This window comes from Aulostomus chinensis, chromosome 2, assembly GCF_037954235.1.
Source record: "Aulostomus chinensis isolate RoL2024-O1b breed Wild chromosome 2, RoL_Achi_v1.0, whole genome shotgun sequence".
Classification (NCBI taxonomy): Eukaryota; Metazoa; Chordata; class Actinopteri; order Syngnathiformes; family Aulostomidae; genus Aulostomus; species Aulostomus chinensis.
In genome coordinates this window covers 11,381,164-11,402,522 of record NC_141321.1, presented here as the reverse complement: position 1 = coordinate 11,402,522, position 21,359 = coordinate 11,381,164, and the positions used below count along the sequence as shown (strand labels likewise).

The 21,359-nt window shown below is 42.4% G+C and overlaps 2 protein-coding genes across 3 annotated transcripts; one reads left to right on the top strand and one right to left on the bottom strand.

The window, feature by feature from the left end:
* Positions 1 to 1,027: 1,027 nt before the first annotated feature.
* On the bottom strand, positions 1,028 to 14,803 carry ttc17 (tetratricopeptide repeat domain 17). The gene is made up of 25 exons (XM_086179248.1): positions 14,593 to 14,803; positions 13,961 to 14,050; positions 13,460 to 13,629; positions 13,039 to 13,150; positions 12,695 to 12,826; positions 11,558 to 11,667; positions 11,316 to 11,463; positions 10,619 to 10,758; positions 9,846 to 10,006; positions 8,632 to 8,744; positions 8,311 to 8,463; positions 7,823 to 7,938; positions 7,502 to 7,658; positions 7,266 to 7,337; positions 6,799 to 7,023; positions 6,326 to 6,545; positions 4,874 to 4,990; positions 4,206 to 4,504; positions 3,961 to 4,114; positions 3,749 to 3,869; positions 3,467 to 3,626; positions 3,264 to 3,347; positions 2,349 to 2,468; positions 2,104 to 2,247; positions 1,028 to 1,972 (listed from the first exon to the last, which is right to left on the bottom strand). Exons 1-25 carry the CDS (start codon positions 14,761 to 14,763, stop codon positions 1,841 to 1,843), a joined length of 3,621 nt encoding a protein of 1,206 aa, XP_086035374.1. The 5' UTR covers positions 14,764 to 14,803; the 3' UTR covers positions 1,028 to 1,840.
* A 47-nt stretch (positions 14,804 to 14,850) lies between these two features.
* On the top strand, positions 14,851 to 21,286 carry traf6 (TNF receptor-associated factor 6). 2 transcript variants are annotated; one of them, XM_086193744.1, is made up of 8 exons: positions 14,851 to 14,927; positions 16,118 to 16,446; positions 16,975 to 17,125; positions 17,771 to 17,929; positions 18,028 to 18,099; positions 18,416 to 18,493; positions 18,578 to 18,892; positions 19,205 to 21,286. In XM_086193744.1, the coding sequence occupies exons 1-8, from the start codon at positions 14,865 to 14,867 to the stop codon at positions 19,808 to 19,810; spliced, it is 1,773 nt and encodes a 590-aa protein (XP_086049870.1). In that variant the 5' UTR covers positions 14,851 to 14,864; the 3' UTR covers positions 19,811 to 21,286. The 2 variants fall into 2 exon arrangements, with proteins under 2 accessions (XP_086049870.1, XP_086049880.1); XM_086193754.1 differs by having other exon boundaries at positions 14,892 to 15,023.
* The last annotated feature ends 73 nt before the right edge of the window (positions 21,287 to 21,359 follow it).

The following is a 21,359-nucleotide window of genomic DNA, read 5'->3' as shown; positions in this document are numbered from 1 at the left end:
TAAGGGTCGGGGGGGGGGGGGTGGAGTCTATCCCAGCAGTCTTCAGGCGAGAGGCAGGGTTCACCCTGGACAGGTCACCAGTCCATCACAGGACCAACACATAGAGACAGACAACCATTCACACTCACAGTCACACCTACGGTCAATTTAGAGTATCAATCAGCCTCGTCCCCTCTTGATGTCTTTGGACTGTGGAGGAAGCTGGAGTACCAGAGAGAACCCACACAGGGACAGGGAGAACATGCAGACTCCAACCATGATGATTGTCTTGCTCAATTTTTTTTTTTTTCATAAAACCATTCCAGGATTTTTATAACCGTACGAACCCTGACGGGATTGTGGGTGACTTAGTACTGCAGTGGATACACAGATGCATCCTTGAAAATTCTCTGGAAGAAGGACCAAGACTCAGACGAGTTCCCCGGCAGGATTAAATAACATAGCACCCTTGAAATGAAGCAAGTTAGGATCCATCGCGGGCATTTAAAAATACTGCATGTCTCAGTTATAGGAGACAATAATATAATTAATAATGAATGATTGATTACAGAATGACACCGAATTTGGGAGACCAACTTTCTTTGGAGCATAGGTGACAAGTGGTACTGTCATCAAGTGTGTATCACCAAAGACATAAATATTGCCTTTCCACTCAATACAGGGGAAAACCTCAACCTGGCCTGACTCAAACTAAATTCCCACCTGACCTAACCTTTCAAAGTAAAAGTATCTGTTATCTGAGCTAAGAAAAGGATCTGATTTGACAAATGACAATGACAAAATTCCCTACAAGTGCCCATAAATTACACCCCTGAAGAAAGGAGCCTAAAAAGGGTGGACAGTGCCACCATTAGGTCAGTTGTAAAATGTAAATGTCGTTTTCCAAGCATGTTTTTAAAATATATTTTTAGTGGAAATATAGATTAATTACTGTTATTAATGGTCATAATACTACAGTTCTACTGTTAGACAAGGACTCCAAGAGGAAAAGAACTGACACAGACAAACAAATGGAAGACATTCACACACTGCCTTTAATACTGTACATTTAATACAGATTCCACTTTTGAGTTTTCTTTTTATGGATGGTCATTGGCAAATTCCTTTTTCTGCCTGATGATTTCCATAAGTTAAGAAGCAAATGTTACATAACATTTCTCTATTTTTGTCATTAAATTAGCTTGGAGCAAAATCAAACAGTTTGCAGGTCCCATATAAATAGGAATGATATAGAAACAAAGTGCAAAAAAACTAAGAATTCCCATCCATTTTATGAAGCGGAAATAATGAGGGCATACATTGTTTAATTCAAACTTATTCAGCCACTGAGTAGAGCAGCTCATTCCTTAACATCTTAAGAAATTATGTATTATTGTATGGCAACACTTTCAATTAAAAGTTCTGATTAAGTTAAATTAAAACACCGCACCGTCTCCAGGCCCCCTACATGATATTATCCATGAGAACAATTGTACACAATATAGGAATTCCCTTTATTTCAGGTGCGACTTGTTCTTACCAAAAAGCTGAAGTGTCTTCAAGGACAGTGTTTTGTAAGTCAAGCAAACCTTCTTTTTCTTCTTGACTATTAGGACAACAAGAGTTCCTGCATCCGCCAGAAAAATTGTTGAGTAAAAATATCTACAGTTGTACTTGTGACGTTTCAAGTATAATTCTTTGGGCAGTTAAAACAAAGCCAGGTTCTACGGGATACCTTTTTTACACTTTTTCTGTGGTCTACAAATGAGTGGGTGTTTGTGTGTGCGTGCATGTGTTTGCGTTGTTTATCCGTTGTGTACATGACTGCGGGCTACTCCAGGGGTCCAACTGGTTCAGTGCTTTAGGGCTGACGGCGCTCCCTCTTGGTAAGCAGGTAACACTGGATGGTTCTTAACCGGTCTTTGGCAGGGGCGAACTCCGGCTGCAGCTTCAAAGTGGACTCGTACCAGCGCATAGCTTTCTCAAACTCCTCCTGTTCCCAAAGAGCACAGACACCATGTGAGCGTTAGCACCCATGAGCTGCACCCTTGTTTCTGTTGCAGCACTGCTTGTGTCTCATGCAAGTAAACAAATGACCATAAAAGATCTGATTGTTGTCATCACCATTGCGATGTAGACGTTGGCCAAAGTGAAGTGGTTCACCACAAAGTGCGGGGCAATTTCGACGGCCATACGAGCGACCGTTAGAGCGTCCTCCCACAGCCGAGCATTCTGGAAGATGTTGGCCAGGCTGATGAGGGGCACATCCTAGTTCACAGGCGAGAAGGAAAAACAACATATTTCACTGCGCTGAAGGCAAATTTTACCTGAAAGATGAGATCTGGTGGTGTCCTGGTGTGGATACTTGCCTTCATGTGATGGGGGGCGTAGTTGAGGGCCTGTCGCAGGCAATCAATGGCTCTCTTGCCTTGACCTTTCACTCGCCAGTAGAGTGCAGCCATGCTAGAAAGAACCCACGATGTCTGATTCTGCATATTCAAGGAGGAGAAAACTGGAATCACGGTCTTATCCACCACCAGTCACGAATGGTGACATGGAGGCAGAAAAATACGCTTAACTATCCTTTACTGTTCAGAAAACCATCAAGTCAATATTGACATCGAGGGCTTGACAGCATGACACTTCTGGAGCAGCCTTGACAAACAAGAGGTCTGTTTCACAAGTTAAGAGTTGTCACCGGTTTTCCCCTCGTGGAGTTCATTTTTTTGAGAGCTCTGGGCTGTCCAAGCTTTCAGTGTTCAGGTTCTGACTGCATTACTATTCTAATGGGGTTGGTCTACTTTACTGTCAGAGAGCTGGGGCTTATGAGCCTGCTATTGGGGGACGATTTCGGTCAACATTCTCTGCTTCTTTTACTTTTTAAGCTGCCCTGTTCAAAGTCCCCCTGACAACCGTCATCAAACCCAGACCTAACAAGCTCGTAGCAACCTACACACTGGAAATAAGGCAGGGCTGTTTGGTTTTCTCAATGAATATTTCTCAAAACGTACATAAATACGAATATATAAACAAGTAACAACATGACAATTAAGATTAACTTACAGAAATACAATCATGCCAGAAATAGTTTTCCACTGTACTTTTCTGACACAATGAAGGGATGTTTGACTAAACTGCAAGATTAAATGGTGAATAACTGCAGAAGGATGCCTGATAATATAGAAAGGCTTGAAAAACAAAAGATCTCCGCAAATGTTTGTGTATGTATTTGAAAGTGATTTGCCTTTTTAAATTGAAATCTGTCAAACACCCTGAATCGTTACCTTCTCCAATACTTTGGCAATGCGAGTGCCCACTTGTTCAAAGGACTGGGGGGAGAATTTCTCCTTGCCAAGGTTTTGCAAGACCTGAGAGATGACAAAAGGGAGGAGATGTTTTGCAATTTAGAAACAAGTTTAGCGATGATGATTGTAGATTATGATCATAGTTCCTGCCATTGTTAGGTCTGGCCTGTGCCTCCGCCCACCTCACGTAGTTGGCTCTCTCCTGTGTAGTGGATAGCGGCTCGGTTGGCCACCCCTGCAAGGTGGTCTAGGGTGTGCATACTTGCAGCCAAGTTAGCGTTGCATAAAGGCTCAGCGGCTGGCTCCTGGAGCGGAGTGGCAAAGTCTATGTGCTCTGTAATGCTGAAGTGGGCAGTGAGGGGAAAATGTCACTGTCTCAGGACCAATTCCATAAATTAAGAATCCACTTCTCTGTTACATCCTATGAAAATTTCACTACGATCAAAGGACAGAGTGAGACTTACTCAATGTTCTTGGCAGAGACGGCCAACCAGGTGCTGGCTACAGTGGTGAGGTCTACCCTTCGTGTCCGCTGGCACTCCTCTGGCCCAGGCCAGCCAAGACTTGTGTAATCCCTCCAACGACCTGCACAAAGCAAAAACAAGATACAAACATCTTTAGTGCCTCATTAAGGTTTTATTTCATTCATCAAGTGCTAGTAAACCTAATATGGTACCTGAAGGTCCTGGCGATGGGATAGTTGGTCCACTGATCTCTAAGACTGAATGTCCTCCAGGTAATGCGTCCCCATTCTGGCTGTCATCACCAACAGCCACAGTCTCTGTCCCGTCCACCTTTGCCTTCCTGACACGCTTTACTTGGAAGGTGATCTGATGATTAACAACAAATATACTCACACCTTCAGATCAGCAGGGGACACACACCAGATATTGTTTTTACTGTCTTAATTTATATTGTTACCCATTCTGCTCCCTCGTCATCCTCACAGTTTCCAAAGCAGGGCCCTCCGCCAGCACGTGCCCCCATGACACGGTCATTCTTTAGCACCCGGATACCTCTCAGATCACCCCGTTTGCCTCCGACATCCAGGGCCCCTTCAAAAGCTCCCATCAGGTCTTCCTTCAGCTGCCACTCCTCTTCCTCCCCTTCAACTCCTCCACCTCCAAATGGAGTGGCCATTTTAGTTGTTCCTGCGGAAGAGTGGGAAGCTCGCTGTTGTCCTGCTGCCTCACCGGACCCATTAGTATCCAAGACGACCTCTGGATCGGTACAAGAGAGTAGATTAAAATAGTGATGCTGAAAACGCACTTTACTGATTGAGACATACAATTAAGAGTCTGATCTATTTCCTCAAACTGCGACTGATAAAGTCAGAGACACTCATACGGCAGCCATGTTCCTCTGATGTCATGCTCAGGGTTGGTAGCTGGTATGCTGGATAATGTCATACCCGATATGTTTCAGGCTGCAACTACTACTCAGAATTTGCTATTTATATTTTCAGTGATTACATCACTCAGTCTGTATACTACAAAGTTGAGTGCTTTCTTGTTTTCAGGTTACTGCAGGGGAGATCACCTTCTCTGATTCACACAGTCACTGAAGGTGTCACTCAGTGATATTCTTACTTTCAAAGAGCAACGAGTCGTCCATGGCGGAGATGGCTGGGGGGTCCTGCTTCTCCTCGCTGCCCTCCCATGCCTCCAGCTGTATACCGAGGTCCTCAGCAATGCAGGCTGCACCCTCTACATTAACACATGTTCAAGCACACACATCAGACAACTTCACTTAGAACAAATGTCTGAAGGTAGTAATTGTACGCCTAATAATAGCTAGAATCGGAGGAATTGCTGTTTTCTTAAAAGTTCAGTTCATGAGCCTTTGAATATAGACTTCATGTATAACACAGCCTTCTGCCTTACCAAAGATGTGTGAGTGGGGGGGTTTATTTGTTTGTGTTCGCACATGTAGTCACTTTGGTTTATGGGAAGAATATTTAGCTTGGGAGAGTAAAATAAAGACCCCTCTAAATTTGGCATCAGCTATTTTCTGCAGCTTAAATTATTGAGTGGCAAAATTTCTCCACTTCAAAGCACTTTTCACTTCACTCCCACGGATATGAATAAAGAAGTAGGTGCACTGTCTCCGTTCACATCAGAAGTGCAACCTACTACTTGTTCCCCACAGCCACTCTTGCAGCTTCAAGGGACAACATTGGCAGGGGGGGGTTCTCATTTAAAGACAAGCACTGTCTCTGCCAATTGAGTCCATGTATAAAAAGAACACTGCTAATAATAATTACATAGCGTAAACCATTAACTACATACTTAAGAGGACAAGATAGAGCCTTACTCTAAATGCCATTATATTGCACAAACCAGCACAAACAGTTTGCCATTGAATACCATAAATAACTTTTAGTAATATTTTAAAATAGTGGAATAAAGTTCAGTGACAACATTTTCTGATTCTGCCAGTGGCTGTAGAGAAGCTCAGTATGTTGTGACCAGTGCTGAGCTCTTTAAATCAATCAGCCCATCGCACACACTCTCTTAATAAGCCCATGGTTAGCTGGCTCCCCTGAGTAGGGCATTACTCTGCTGCAGCTTGACATGTAAACAATAATCATAAGGATGTTCTTTGAAACACATGGATCAGATAATGATGATTGAGCCAAAGTTTCATGATGAAAGCATTGTAATTTTGAGACAAACTGAGTGTTGGTGGTAGCATTCCACGAAAAAGGCTGTATTAAGATCCTGCTAATGCAAACCTAGCATTTCCTACTGCTGCAGCTTCACATTCACATCCTTCACCTTCACTCACAGGAAATTACATGTAATCATTATCATTCATCAGAAAGTCTGAACATACAAAGCTGTTTTTTTTTGTTTTTACTTCCCAACAGTACATCTGTATCTTGAAACATTCCTTTGGGTCACTGCTGATGTTTTGACCCTGAACCACAGTTGAGGTCTTTGGAGTGTGGCTCTCTAGAAGGTATATTCTAAGAAGTACAATCAAAATCCATTCAACATAGGAGACACATTAATATACTTCTGAGTATGTTAGTTACTCACGAGAGCAGGGCTGTCGGTGTGAAAGATTGTACAGAAAGGGGTAGAACTGCAGGCAGCGCAGCAAAGGTATGCCATTACGACATTGTTCACAGCCGGAAAAGGATGCGATGGAAGCGCTTGAGGAAACGGCCGTAACCAGGATGTGGCGGAACAAGGCCAAGGCACCTGTCACATTTCCCTGGGCCAACTGCAAGCTCACCAGGCTCAGCAGGGTGTGGGGCTATGGAAAGACAAGGCAAAAACCAGGGAAAGATCGATGGATTGACCATACAGCAGCTGTTTTGAGACTGCATTCTATGGGGTGAAATACACCGTGTAGTGTGCTGTAGGTGAACAAAAGCTAAATCTGCAGTGTGCAAAAAAAAAAACAAAATATTGTACTAGTCTGGAAAACTCACATTTCTGACATACAGAATAAGACTGAAACTGGCTGGAATCTCACCCCAGCAGTGGATATACAGATGTGCCTTTACCTCTGATGCATTAAGAGCCAAAGACTGTTCCATGAGGGTCTGTGCGTGGGTGGTCAAGCCATGGTGTAGAAGCAGATTAGCAGCATTGGTGAGGGGCAGCTGGCGGTAGGCAGGAGGAGCTGAGATCAACACTTGGCGCAGGCACTGCAGGGCACAGCTTCCATTGCCTTTGGCCCGCCAGAAAAGAGATGCCTCATTGTGGAGCTGCCAGCTGGGAATAGTGGCCTACATATACAAATAAAACTTCTGTTAATTCAGGAGATGAGTAAGAATGGGTAACTATCCCATAATTTACCACAAACATGCTAAGACACCAATCTGTGGATTCAAACTTCCGAGGAAGCCACAGTTCTGGGAATGCGACCAACGATAAATAGAGCTGCACAGAGTAGAGCAACCATAGTTTTCTGTTCTTAATGATCCAGAATGGATGGATGTGCATACTGCAACTATGAGGAAAAACTCACTTGTTTCATAGCTTGAGCTATTCTGGAACCAATTTGCTCCAATGTCCATCCTCCGCTCCGGAACTGCAATACCTGTAATAAGAAATGCTCATATAAATAACAATTTTTGGATATGCTAATGCACCACTGCTATCACTATAGGAAACACTAGCATACTTGACACAGATTACTACTTGTTTCACATCTTCTTTGTTATTCCAAAACACACACACATTAACAAAAAAGTGGACAAGTACCTGGGAGGCAAAGGGATCTGGCAGCTCCTTTTCCTCCAGGGGCCAGTCTAGTGAAGTTGGCAGGAGGGCTGGGTGTGGTTGGGGGACAGGACCACAGTCTGGCACAGAAACCATCTGAGGAGGACTACTACTCCCATAGAGGAGAGCTGCCACTGGGCTGAATACACACAACCAGACATGTAATTTTTCATCTCAGTTCTTGGGTGTTTGCCACAGTTCTTGAGTGTTTGCCACAGTTCTTGAGACTGCTGAGCAGAAAGCATTTAAACTGCTACAATACACACACCTACAAATTAACCCCCACCAGGAATGTGTACTTACCTGAGACCCTGTGTTTCAGGTGGAAGGTAGTATGTTGGTAACAGGTGAGCAGGGGGAACACTTGGGTACTCATGAGCGCAGTCAGTCCTCTGAGGCCACAGCATTCTCTGCACATCCTACAGCAGAACAGCAGCAAATCAGAAATTCTTGTACTGGAATTATGTCAAAGTTTAATCATGAAAATACTGGAATGAATTTGTGATTCTTTGATTGCAAATCAATGCCCGAAGCATCTTCAAAATGCTGAAATGTTCTCATGAACATGTTTTTAAATATTTTTTCACTGTCTTTATAACCAGGAGACAAAAAGTAATAAAGTATTTTTCTCAAGAAGAATTACTCCTGAAGGGTATATAGTGTGCATAAGGACAGCAGAGGTACTTTCTCCTGCTGTTTTCAATTCAAGTGTGTGCCCTGTGGTCACCAAGGTAATTTTAAAGTAAAAAAAAAAAGGATTAACTACAGTCAACAGTACGTCTCTGTCTTGCCTGTGTGTAATCATGATGGCCACCCCAGAGTGCAGTGACGGGGTCCTGGTCTCCAGACACTGAGGGATGGAGCTGAGGACTGGCTGTAGTCTGGTTTGAGTTGCGCTCTGAAACAAGTGCGACACTGGATGCCACAGATACCTCTTCTCCAAACTAAGAACCGAGAGGAAAACAAAAAGGCCCATGAAACCTTTTTCCTGAATTATTTCTCAAAAGAAAAACTGTTGGTGTGACAGTGAGAATAAATTCACTGGTATATTGTTGAGGCCTTTACATTTTTTAAAAATATTAAGTGCAGTAACCCAGAATTAGAAGACTTACTTGGACATAGTGGACGTGTTCAAACAGATCGCCACGGTGATAACGCACAGGCAGATCAAAGGGGCAGAAGAGGCTGCGCTGCTGCTGGCCCAGTCGACACATCTGATGGTTCCCTGAGGTTGAAGAGGTACACAACACACAGCTGTTGTTTAATAACTCATGATCAGAGGATGTGCAAAAAAGGGATGTGCATGACTATGAAAGACAGATTAATGAGTCAACATTTTTCAAGTCATACAGTAACCTTACTAAATCTTACATTTTTGTTTTAGTGTTGTGTTACAGCACCCACACTTTTTACTGAAAATGCTATGTTGTTAATTTATACTGTCACTTCCTTAAAACTGTTCTTATGATAAGTGCTGCTGACCTCTTGGCCAGGTCACCCTTGGGAAAGAGATCTTGATCTCAATGGGTTCTTTTCTGGTTAAAGAAAATAAAATTAAAAAGAAAATAGTTGCATTTACTGTACCACAGAATAGACAAGCCCACATATTAGACATTTGGCTTTAGCTCCTGTTCATTTCATTGTAATCCTTTTTTTAAAAAAATTTCACTTCTGCCAACATTAAATCACAGAAAAATCTAAAGTTGGAAGCAGTGGCTGATGAATGCAGACTGCTGTGAAACCTGCAGAGCCGCATGCCTCTGTGGAGACTTTATGTACCCAGACAAACAGTGTTTTGTTTTGTTTTGGCCACATCTAAAGCAACGTCATGTGGTCATTTCTGACATGGTTGATGAGGGAAACATCTGTAGAAAGAGGAAGTGTATGTTCATGGAGGTAAAACCTGCTCATCACTTATTTCTGCTTTCCTAAATGTTTATCAGTCTGATCAGACAATTTTTAACAACAGGAGATCATATGTGAATTGTCCTGCTGCCTACTGTAGATGATCTTCACTGATAGTCAAGGCAAGAAATTCTCAATTCAACTGCGAGATGTCAATAAATCTTCTACACATTTCAAAACTTCATTACTTTCTGTCACCCTGGGTGCTCACTGCAGGATTTGCCTAATTAAATGGCATGTTTTTTCTAAATCACCCGCAACTTTTATCCAATGTAGAACATGCATAATCAATGGCAAGGAGACTGGCAAGTCAGATTCATCATCATAGCAATACGCTATATGCACAAGCCAAATTTATTTCATGTTTTAAGTATACTCAGGGCTATTATGGCCTAGTCTAGTCCCTGTACGAGCATCTTACCAATCTGAGCTTCTTTGGCCATCTGCGTCTCATGGATGATGTTGCGGAGTATCTGCTCTTCCTGCAGAAGCTTGTGTTTGTCCAGTGCTTCCTGCTGGCGAAGGTAGTGGTCATGCTGCTTCTGGTACTCCTTCAGCTCATTCAGGGTTCGCTGTAGAGATCTAACAGAAAGAGAAAAGAAAAAAAAAGAAAAGTGAGACAGTGGAAAAAAACGACAGTTTGGGGTAAAGGATGCACAGGTAACACAGCGGGTCATATGATCTTATGACTACACCAATGATGGACTCTCTTTAAAAAAGTTTAATTCTACCACTTCCGGCTGGAGATTTTGTATCACTTGAAGTCATAAGATGTGGTACTAAAATGAACTGTGCAAGACAGAAAACTAAAAGGGAGGAGGAAAGCTCTTAGAAGTCTGTCTTTGACAACCACGTATGATACAATGTATCCCAGAACCAAACATTTAGTCATCTGATCATGTGATAAATTAGTGATTTGTTTGAGTCTTTGATGGTGTTTTCTGCAGTTATTTAATAATTACAAAGAGTTATTTACAAGCAGATAAAAAGAAATTCTAACACATGTAAACAAAACCAAATTCATACAGACACTTTTATATGGTAATTATTTTTGTTTTATCTTTTAAGAATTGATTATCAATTTTAACAATGGCTTTAATCCATTTTTGAAGATTAACTCTGACCTCTTCTTCAGTAACATTCAATTGTATGTATATTTTTTAGACTATAACTTGTGCGTAACTGCTTGTCTACCTGTGCTGGGCTTCTAGGCGCTGTTCGAGCTTTTGCTGACAGAGCACAGCATGCTTCCTCCTCAGGGCCTGTTCAAAGCCTGGCTGGGCTTGCAGAGCCTGCTCATAACACAGCACAGAGTGGTTGTATTCCCCAAGCATCTGGCCAGGTAGAGACAAGAGGAGGGAGACAATCAGACATCAGAGGACAAAGCACTTTTTTTGTACAATGTAAAAACCACACTGTAAAAATATTAGCTGCTACACTTCCACAAATGTTTGATTCAAATGAAATCATCAGTAAGATATTGAGAATTTAAAAATGAAATTACAAAGTTCACTACATGGCAAAAATGTTGCAACAGCAGCAGTTCAGTGCCAACTTCTGCCAAATATCTATGTTTGTTTATTGCATTAATGCTGTTATAGTAACTCCAGTCAGAACTCTATCAGTCAGTATGGTTACACCAAAATCCAGATTGTGGGCAAATGTATCTCTGACCCTGGAGTTAGTCAGTTACTGTGTCAAAGGCAGACAGCAGTATGTGGATGCTCCTGCTTCATTACGTTTTAAGACCCACACAGACATAATGACAAACCAAATGGGGGTATAGCATAGTAACAGTGAAAACAATGTTCCAAAAGTTGACGATGTTACCTTTTTGGGGACATCATATTGCATGTTTTAACAGATGGGTCTTGTCTTCTTTGTGACTTACTGCATAAATGTTGCCCAATGTGTAGTGGCTGGTAAAGAGATCTGAGGTAAGGTCCAGGGCAGCATGGGCTAGAATAGCCGCATCTGCTGAGAAATGGGCGCGGTGCAGGATGTTGGCCATGTTAACCAGGGCAACATCCTTGTGTGGCCTAGTAGTAAAACACACATAAAACATGTGAGAATGAGCACATCTGTGTAGAGGACAACACTACCACAATAACCTTGTGATTAGCCTGACTGTACCTCGGAGAGAAGTGCAAGGCACGCACCACACAGTCTACTGCCCTCTGAGGTTCGTTCTTCATACGCCAATAGAATGAAGCCATGTTGTACAGCACCCAGGACGATGAATTCTGCAACACACAATCACACATGTGCATATGGCTGATTCCCTTTGAAGGACAAACTCCAAACTGTTAACATCTCAGATGGGTCGTGCCATACACCTCACTGGACTGAAGTCAAGAATTTGTGTTATTTTCCATTTTATGTCCAAGTTCAACCAATCAGTGTAAAATAATTGTGTTAAATAAGTGTGATCTCAATATGAACCAAAATTAAAATGATTAGGATTTTTGCTATATTCAAGCAGCTCCAGAGATGCCATTCGGCTCGGAGGTTGTGTGGAAGGTTTATTAAATCATACCACCCATGGCCCACCCATCAAGCAAGAGGCGCTGCCCTACATAGAGTGGTGGGATACGGACCCTCAAACTAAGGGCACTGCACTAAGTATAAACATAATATTTGAGAAGAGAACATTGGTTGAGAAACTACATGAGGGAGCGCTGGGCCCATATCAGTCCGATATGACACGAACACAGCGGCCTCCTGAAAAAGGTGAAACAAATGACAAGGATTCGCCGGTCATTAATTCCAACATTACATATACAAACACTCTAAAATATTTGTATTCATTTGTTATTGACACTAAATAGAATAATTGCTGACTATTTCACAGAGTACAGGTATCCTGCTGCTTGTCTTAAACTGCATTCGGATGGTTAGTTTGAAGTCAAGAAGAAGACAAGAATGTCAATAAAGAATAACGAGAATATCTTTCAACAACCACAACTACATGTATGTGCATGAGGTCCCCAAAAAAATTCTTCCCAGATAGCTGATATTTTTTACTATGAGTCAATAGGCCACTAAAAATATATCATTTTATGCAATTTGCAAAACACATTCCATTCCTTTAAATTCAACCCTTTTAAAGATTTCCCAAGTAGTTCCTATGTTTAACTATTCATTCTTCTAAAAAAGACTTATCTATTATTTGTACGCAATTTTCAAAAGATGTACCATGCTTTCATTTAAAATCAGAGGACCAAAACTGTTTTTGAATAGTTCTAGCAAAGTTGTAGAGGCGGAACTTACCCTCAATAAACCCTGATGGATGCGATGGCCCACCACATCAACACTGCGGCCCAGTTTGTGAGACAAAGAACTAAAGATGGGGTCCTCCTTAGACAGCAGTGGGGAGGTAAGGTTGGCCCTTTCTTGCACACCCTAAAACAGATTAAAGAAAAATCAAGATGCCAATTTCTGCTTTAGACTAACTAAACCTACCAGCTAACAACAGAGATGATTCTAAGATTCAGACTGCATATTAGAAATAATTTATGAAGCACAGATTAAAATGTGTATCTAATGGCCTGATGCTTAGGGTGGCCACCTGCTTGTCACACACATTTTCATTAAAAAGTTCCACCACTACATACCCTGAGATGCTGAAAAGCATGGATACTATAAGGTAGTTCAAACACGCTGGTACAATCTGGCTTTTCTAGATCTGGGGGCAGAGCCGAGAGAGAATCCACGTAGTCTTCAGGACTACAAAAAAAAAGGAAGGGGAGAAATAGATCACAAAGTAAGAAAAAAATGCCATGTAAATACAAGTGTTTTAAACACTGATGCCACCAATCAACCTGGAATTCCTACTTTGACTTTACCAAAAATTAACCGAATGACTATGTTTGAACACGACTTTGTCACCAATGTTTATCAAAGCATGAGAAGAGAACACAGTTTTTTGCGTGTTCCTGCAAACACAGAAGTAGACGCCACTGGAAAAATCCCATTACATCATTGGTGGAGGTAATACCATGTTTTCTCATTGACTTTCTGCTTACTGACACTTACCTGATGTCTTTGCTCTCTAAGGAGATGTAAGTGCCATCGTACAGGTCCAGGTCCCCAAGGGGTACCTTAGCCATGACACAATCTGCATCCTCTTTGTAGTGTCGCTGCTCCAGCCCTGTGTCCCTATCCTCATTCTCCTCAATGTGTATCTTCTGTGCCACCAACTGCTTCTGCTCAACAGCAGAGGACAATGAGTCAGCGAGGATGTGTAAGCACAAGAAATGATAATTAACACTAAGTCATCACGGAGGTAATGGAGTTTTCCCAAGCTGGATAATAGATAATCAAAAGTACAAGAAAACACTCCTCTGCTTCACGTAATTGAGATAGTCACGTATTTGATAAGGAACAAACGAAAATGACTGTGAATACAAGAAATCTGAAAGTGAACCTGACAGAGATGAACACTTAACAGACCAAAAATAATGTCCCAAAGTGCAACCATCATGTACATACACAGTAATTGTACTTAATAACACTGGCAAAGTTAAAGTGGCACACCTCTAGTTTCTTGAGGTAGTTTACACGAGTCTCTTGCCTCATGAAGATCACTACGTCATGGGGATGCTTCAGATTTAATGGTGAATCGACCTGAAACACAGAGTGACCGTTACGCAAAACCATACACAGACAGACGGCAGAGCAATTTTAACACAACAGTAACTTACGACGTTACACGTGTTATCACTAACTTTAGTAGACGATTGTTACATTTCGTCCCAGACGTTCTAACTCAGTAGCCACACACGGCCCGTCACTTGAACACAGACACGTAGGAAGGTAGCAGTGTGCTACCATTTGGCAACAACTCGGCTACCTCTGCCTTCTGATAAGGACCAGTCACACGGGCCCAAGTGTTTTGGTCATCTTGACCTCGAGCACCTAGCGTTGACGCTTGCTTTGAGGTAACGTTAGCTGGCGTAAGCTAACAGTCCTAGCGATACCTTAAACGAACGTTCTCGCTGAATATCACTTTGCCAGAAAAAAGAGACGCTTCTGGTGCTCAAGCGACCAACCAAAATCTCACTGGAAAAACATTAGAGTGAAATGTTACAATTACTGCTAGCAAAAATAGCAATAGAGGCTAGCCACCTAATGTAAATGTTAGCGACTCAGTGAGCGAACTGTCATACTTGTTGTTGAATTTTTCCGTCCTCTGTGACAACCCAATGGGTTGTAGCTCCCCCGGAGTCCACTATAAGAATGCAGAGAAGGATGAAAAGCTTTCCTTGAGAAGACGTTTTACGTGAACAGTTGACACGACAGGGCAAAGACTCCGGACATATTTTCCTGAGGTCCGCCATGTTTCCTGTCTTTTTTGCTGTGTGGCAGCGAAATGCAGCCTCCGACCAGGCGGGGGCGCTCATGTCCGCACCAGAGGACGAGAGTTCACAGGTTGTATTTGATGACGTTTGGAAAAGATACAGGAAATTTTGTGTCGAAACGAAAAGTTCGGGACATTTTGAAGGTAATTGTTAGCATCGTTTATAAATTTCATTGCAGGATCAGTCAGCAATTAAATGCTGTTATTAGGGATGAAGAGCGACTGCCTCCTGCTGTTTTGGTCAGTGTATTTTCTTCAAACATGTTAAGCACATTCAGGTATGAAGTTGCAGTTCCGCATCCAGGGCATGACTAACTTGTCAGTAATTAATGTGGTAACATTGTCGATATCTTTTAAAGAGATCAGCCCTAGTTTAATGACCGAATTTTGCAGTAGTTTGCGTCAGTTCCCTCAGTGAAAATTGGGACTACTTTAGTTAGGAACTCGTTGACGGACGCTTATTTTGAAAGCTAACATAACTTTTTCGCAATGTAACTTTTCGTCTCTTAAACTGTGGACTTGTAAAACTCACATGATCTGGTGTCCATCTAACTTTTTTTCAGTCACAGTATGATCAGTATTGATCGGATTGTACATATGCAAAGTTTCCTATCACATTCATTCACAAAAAAATTACTCTGTAATACCCAAGAAATTTATTTTCGCAGCTCTTCTCTAAAATTAGTTTCATTAAGTAGACAGGAACCCACAAATTTATGAATCGTTTATAGTAATTAATATTTTCAAACAAAACCAGAAACTAAATCAGTCAAATACACAACGCAGTCAGGTAAGACTATAAGTAGACCAGTAACAGACATCAGGATAGGAACAAGGAGTAAAACGAGAAGTTAGAAAAACAGGAAAATAATGAATAATAAGACAGTATAGACAAAATGAAAAGGTGGTCAATACAAATACAGACGCATTCCGGTAGAGGTTTCAGGGGAAAGGGTGTTATAGCATTTGTTGTGTATTACTTCTTGATTGTTTTTACAAAACGGAGTGATTTAATTTGTATTTGAGAGAAGTTTGCCATGATATCATGTTATACTATTTAAAACCAAAACATGACAAAAGTCTCCAAAGGTACTAGCAGAGAAATACTAGCAGAAAAACACTTTGGAATAATTCGATGCATTTTTTTAACTGATTTTTCAAGTAACATGCAAATTTTATTGCTTCAGGTTCATAATTTATGTAACCAATAATTTTGGTATAATTTACTGATAAACATTGCATTACTATCTCACATTTAAAAGGAACCAGTTTCTAATGCCAATATAACAGAAGTTTATATGTGTAATTCCCCTTTTTTGGCCCTCTTTCCTCAGATGGCTTGCTTTGACAGTAACAAGGGGAGTGTGGAGGAGGACAGTTATGAGGGCTTTGCTGGTGGAGAGCTGTCCAGCTGTGCTTTGGCAATGCTGGAAAAGGAACGAGAATCCATGCTCAGTCCTTCTGAGAACCCTGGGACTTCAATCAGCAGTGGCACCTCCACTAGCCTTCAGTCTGCTGCCCCCGTCCAGGGCTACGATGTGGAGTTTGACCCGCCCCTGGAGAGAAAATATGAGTGTCCTATCTGCCTCATGGCTCTGAGGAACGCCATTCAAACACCCTGTGGACACCGTTTCTGCAAAAACTGCATTGAGAAATCCATCCGGTATGTGTCACTTCTTCAATCGCAACAGGCCATTCATGAAATGTTCTTACTTTATGTAGGCATTGTTAGTCCCTTAATTAGCCTTACAGGCAGGAAGCTATTCCTGACACATTTTCGTAACTCCTCCTAATAATCTTTTTTTTTTTTATATACCTCCTGTGTTTTCAGTCAATCATTCAGGCTTGTGAAAACCTCAGTATTACAAAAGGTGCACAATAGATGGCAGGAGCAAGGAGGTACAGATAACCATCAGGTTTGGATTCTTGTCGAGAAGACTAAATCGAGGGCTAAAACGGTCTTTTAGTGTGGAAGAGAAAACGTTGGCTCCAAAAACTTTTATGTGTGAGACCCAACAAGCACGAATTTAGTTTTAGGCACATCAATATGCCATATTGCCAATTAAAGCAGATTGATGTCTGCTGAATAAATGAGTTAATTATGTCGTATTTTGACAGAGCACTTGCTGTTCTACTCCTGTATAAGTTAAGGGTCATGATGACACTTGCTTTTCTGCCTCTTGTGTATCAGGGATACAGGACAGAAGTGTCCAGTGGACAATGAAATGCTCTTGATGGACCAGCTGTTTCCTGATAATTTTGCCAAAAGGGAGATTCTTTCCCTCACTGTTCGCTGTCCAAACGCTGGCTGTGTTGAGAAAATGGAGCTGCGTCATTTGGAGGTGAGAATTTTTAGGGCTACATTCACAAAATGTTCAAGTCTGCCTGAAACAAATGTCTCTCACTGTAAAATGATTCATTTGCTGCCCCAACAACACAGAGCTGGTCTAGCTCTCAAACAGACTCCAAAGTTCATGCGAAGTGAAAATATGGCTTAAGCAGTTTGCTTTGATCAAATCAACTCAGTGTTTTGAACTTTTAGTCTTTTGCTCAATTCCTTCATGTTATTGTTCATTTTATTGTAGCACAGGTTGCTAAAGTCAGTTAGCCATTTTTATGTGTCAGTGCTGGCAAACGCCATGCAGAGGCATCGTGTTTTCGGATTGTCCGCACGTATGGCCCATTCTTGTCAATGCAGTATCCCTGGAATGCCTCAAGCGAATTTCTTCAAATCTAGCTCAGCTCTCCAGTCACATCTCAGAGGCTTACAACTGCAATGCAGTATTTCTAGTTTAACTTGCTGAAGCGTGTTTGAAGTATTTTGAGGCCTCACTGATCTGTCTTGGTGACTCTCCCTCTGTCGGTAATGAGCACAGTTATAGTTGACTTGGTAAATGATGTCTCTTTTTCTGCTGTAGACAGTAAAAAGTTACATGTAACATGTTTCTGTCTACTGAAGGAAATAAACCATATTCTTTTCCCTCCAGAATCATTCAGCGCAGTGTCCCTTTGCCACGGAGCCCTGCCCACAGTGCCAACAGTCCGTGAGAAAAAGCTACCTGGAGAAACACAAAATGGCAGAGTGCAAACGGAGACCTGTGTCATGTCCAGATTGTGTGGCATCTTTTGTTTATGAAGAGATAGAGGTACTGCCCACAAAATACAGCACAATGGCTTGGTTTCACCATGTGTCCTATCGGTGAGGATTCGTCCCCTGACGCTCTGATTTCGGTGGCTCTTTCAGCTCCATGAGCAGCTGTGCCCGTTCGCCAGCATCAAGTGCCAGTACTGTGAGATGGATCTGATCAGAGACCAGGTGAGCAGGAGGAACGGCTGCATGTAGCTGCCCCCCTCACATTGTGTCAGTAGCATTAGTGAACTAACTGATTCAAATAAAATATACTTTTTTTTTTGTACTTCAAAACTGGCCACTTCTCTTTTGTTTGACCAACAGGGATCACTTTCACAGTGCATGTCACAGCTGTTATCATGTCCGCAAATGCTCTCGGTAGAATCGGAGGGTTCTCCTCATGACATTTGCTGAGAAGGAAACTGTAGTGACTGACCTTTGAAATGAAGACTTATTTGAGAAAATGTGAATGAAGCTAATCAGGTTATTGTTCTTGTTTCAGATGGTGTCTCACTGTGAAACAGATTGTCCTAAAGCACCCATTGCCTGTAACTTCAGCACCTTTGGATGTAAGGAACGGGTAGGTGATCACATCCAAAGCAACTTGTTTTGGAGAACTTGTTTGTGGCACACCAGCTGTTTAAAAAGAATGTGTCCCTTATAGATGCAGCGCCACAACCTGGCTCAGCACATGCAGGAGTTCACACAGATGCACATGCGCTACATGGCGGACTTCCTGCGTGCTCTCACCGTGAACGGCACCGCACCCAAGTCCCTCTTGGCGCTCAGACCTTCAGTTTCCTATGAGGATCAGGGAGCGGCGGCACCCGTCCCTTCTTTCAGAGGAGCTATGAGCTGCAGCAACACCCCCGCCCCATGTCAGCCCCGCGAGGAGATGCAGATGCTCCGTGAGATGGATGGGCGACTGGTGAAGCAGGATCACCAGCTGCGTGAGCTCATCATCTTAAAAGATACACGGGTACGGGACATCTCTTTGGCTCTGAGTACTGTTATGTCCTTGTAGCGTTCACTTCCATATGTAGCAGACATGCAGTGGAACAGGAAAGAGGCATTTATAGACACACCTTAATCATGTCATATTTTCCTTTTTATTTTATTGGAAACCATATTTTTGGAAGGATGTATCACAAACAAAGGAAATGAATGGAGGTGAAAAAGTTAAAAGAAATAAAGATAAGAAGAACATTAAAAAGAGCACTATCGAAGCCATCAGGTCATATTATTTTGAAATGAAGATGTGATTGGTTGTGTTGTCCCATCCCCCCCTCAGGCAGGTCAGATTGCAGAGCTGCAGCAAAGAGTGTCTGTACTGGAGGAGACTGTGAAGGAGCTGGAGGCTCAGCAGTGTCACGGTGTCTTCATCTGGCGCCTCAAAGTTTTCTCTTCCCACCTTCGGAACCAAGAAGCAGGGTTTCCTGTGGTGGAGCACAGCCCAGGCTTCTACACCGGCCGTCCAGGCTACAAACTGTGCCTACGCCTACATCTGCAGACCCCCAATGCCCCACGCTGCTCCAACTACATCTCCCTTTTCGTCCACACCATGCAAGGAGCTTATGACGGGCAGCTGAGCTGGCCCTTCCAGGGGACTATCCGACTCGCCATCTTAGACCAGGGCCCTGAGGGTCAGCACCACATGGAGGTGATGGAGACTAAACCAGACCTGCAAGCCTTCCAGAGGCCCACTATACAGCGCAACCCCAAGGGCTTCGGCTATGTGACCTTTCTGCACCTAAATCAGCTGAATCAGAGAGCATTTGTGAAAGATGACACCCTTCTTATCCGATGTGAGGTCACACCACGCTTTGACAATATGCTCCACCGTGAGGGACCAACAGTGCAGCCTAGAGGTCTTGAGGCCTCCGTTGTACGGGACTAGACTTAAACTCATTTTATTTATGGGATCGTAAAGTAAAAACCTTGGGCAGTCATGCTGAGATGTCAGTACATTGCATCTCCCACTGTTTTAGTACTGCTCGATTGATTTTAACCATTGACCTTGAGGAGGAGGAGAGCTGGCGTTCACACCCATTTCATATTTGACAGTGCAACTATGCTAGTATTTATGACTGTACAGGCTTTTATGTCAGTGTGGCTTTTGTTTTAAACGACACATGCAGTCATTTTATTTCAGTCAACATATATATATATATATATATATATATATATATATATATATATATTCACAGCTGCACGGTACTACTTATAAGCACTATTATTAACATTAACATTCATGCTTACCATAGTAGGCAGAAACTAGTCGTTGTATACAAGCCATAGTTAAGTGAATCCAAGCCACCCCCAGAGTAGCACTGGGCTCTGGTGGCCAAATGTTAGTGGGGTGGGTTGGATAGCAGGTCATGTGCATTTTTCTCCATACACAACAATAGCATGTTACACAATAAATGTCTGTAAAGCACTGATGAAAACTTAAGATTGTAGAGTTAAGTATTGGTAACGTGCAGGGTGCCCAGTCGAGTGGTGCTTGTTTGCCTCAGAGATTATATTCTGGAATAATCCGAAAAGTACAACTCCCTTTATAGTTTTTGGTTCGAGGGAATCCATCTATCCATCCATCCATTTTCTACTGCTTATCCTGTTAAGGATCATGGGGGGGGTGGAGCCTATCCCAGCAGCCTTCAGGTGAGAGGCAGGGTTCACCCTGGACAGGTCACCAGTCCATCACAGGACCAACACATAGAGACAGACAACCATTCACACTCAGTCACACCTACAGTCAATTTAGAGTATCAATCAGCCTCGTCCCCTCTTGATGTCTTTGGACTGTGGGAGGAAGCTGGAGTACCAGAGAGAACCCACACAGGAACAGGGAGAACATGGAGACTCACACAGAAAGATCCTGTGATGGAGCCAGGACTCAAACCTGGAACCTTCTTCTTTAAATGTGCATTTTGGTGAGCGACACTGTCAACACAACTATTCGGACACAAGAAAACTCTACAGGGTGCCTCATCAGCAGGAACTAAAAACGAATGTGCTTTTTCATCACTTGATGACACGTCTTTGGCCAACATCATCAGCATAGAGAAAGAGCAGCCCCACATAGCGAGGTTTCTCTTTACTGCGGTTTGTCACAGCTGAGGCCATTGGATGAGCATGCAGATTTGTCTAGAATGTTGGGTTGAACCTCTCAGAACCGTTGTAAGAAGCTCCTAGCAAATGTGATATTTAGAGAAATGCAGTACGTCAAAGCCTTACACAATAGGCTGCCTGTTTAGCCTTTACTGCTGTAAGTAATGGGCCAATTTTTGTCTTTGATATTGCCTTGCTATGTCATTTATTGTGAATCTTGTTAATAATTCGAATGATTGCCTAATTGTAAGGGATCAACACAATACTGAATAAAAATTTACAATTTTAAACAGCTGTTTTAGTTTCAATTTGATAACATAAGGACAAAAACTCAT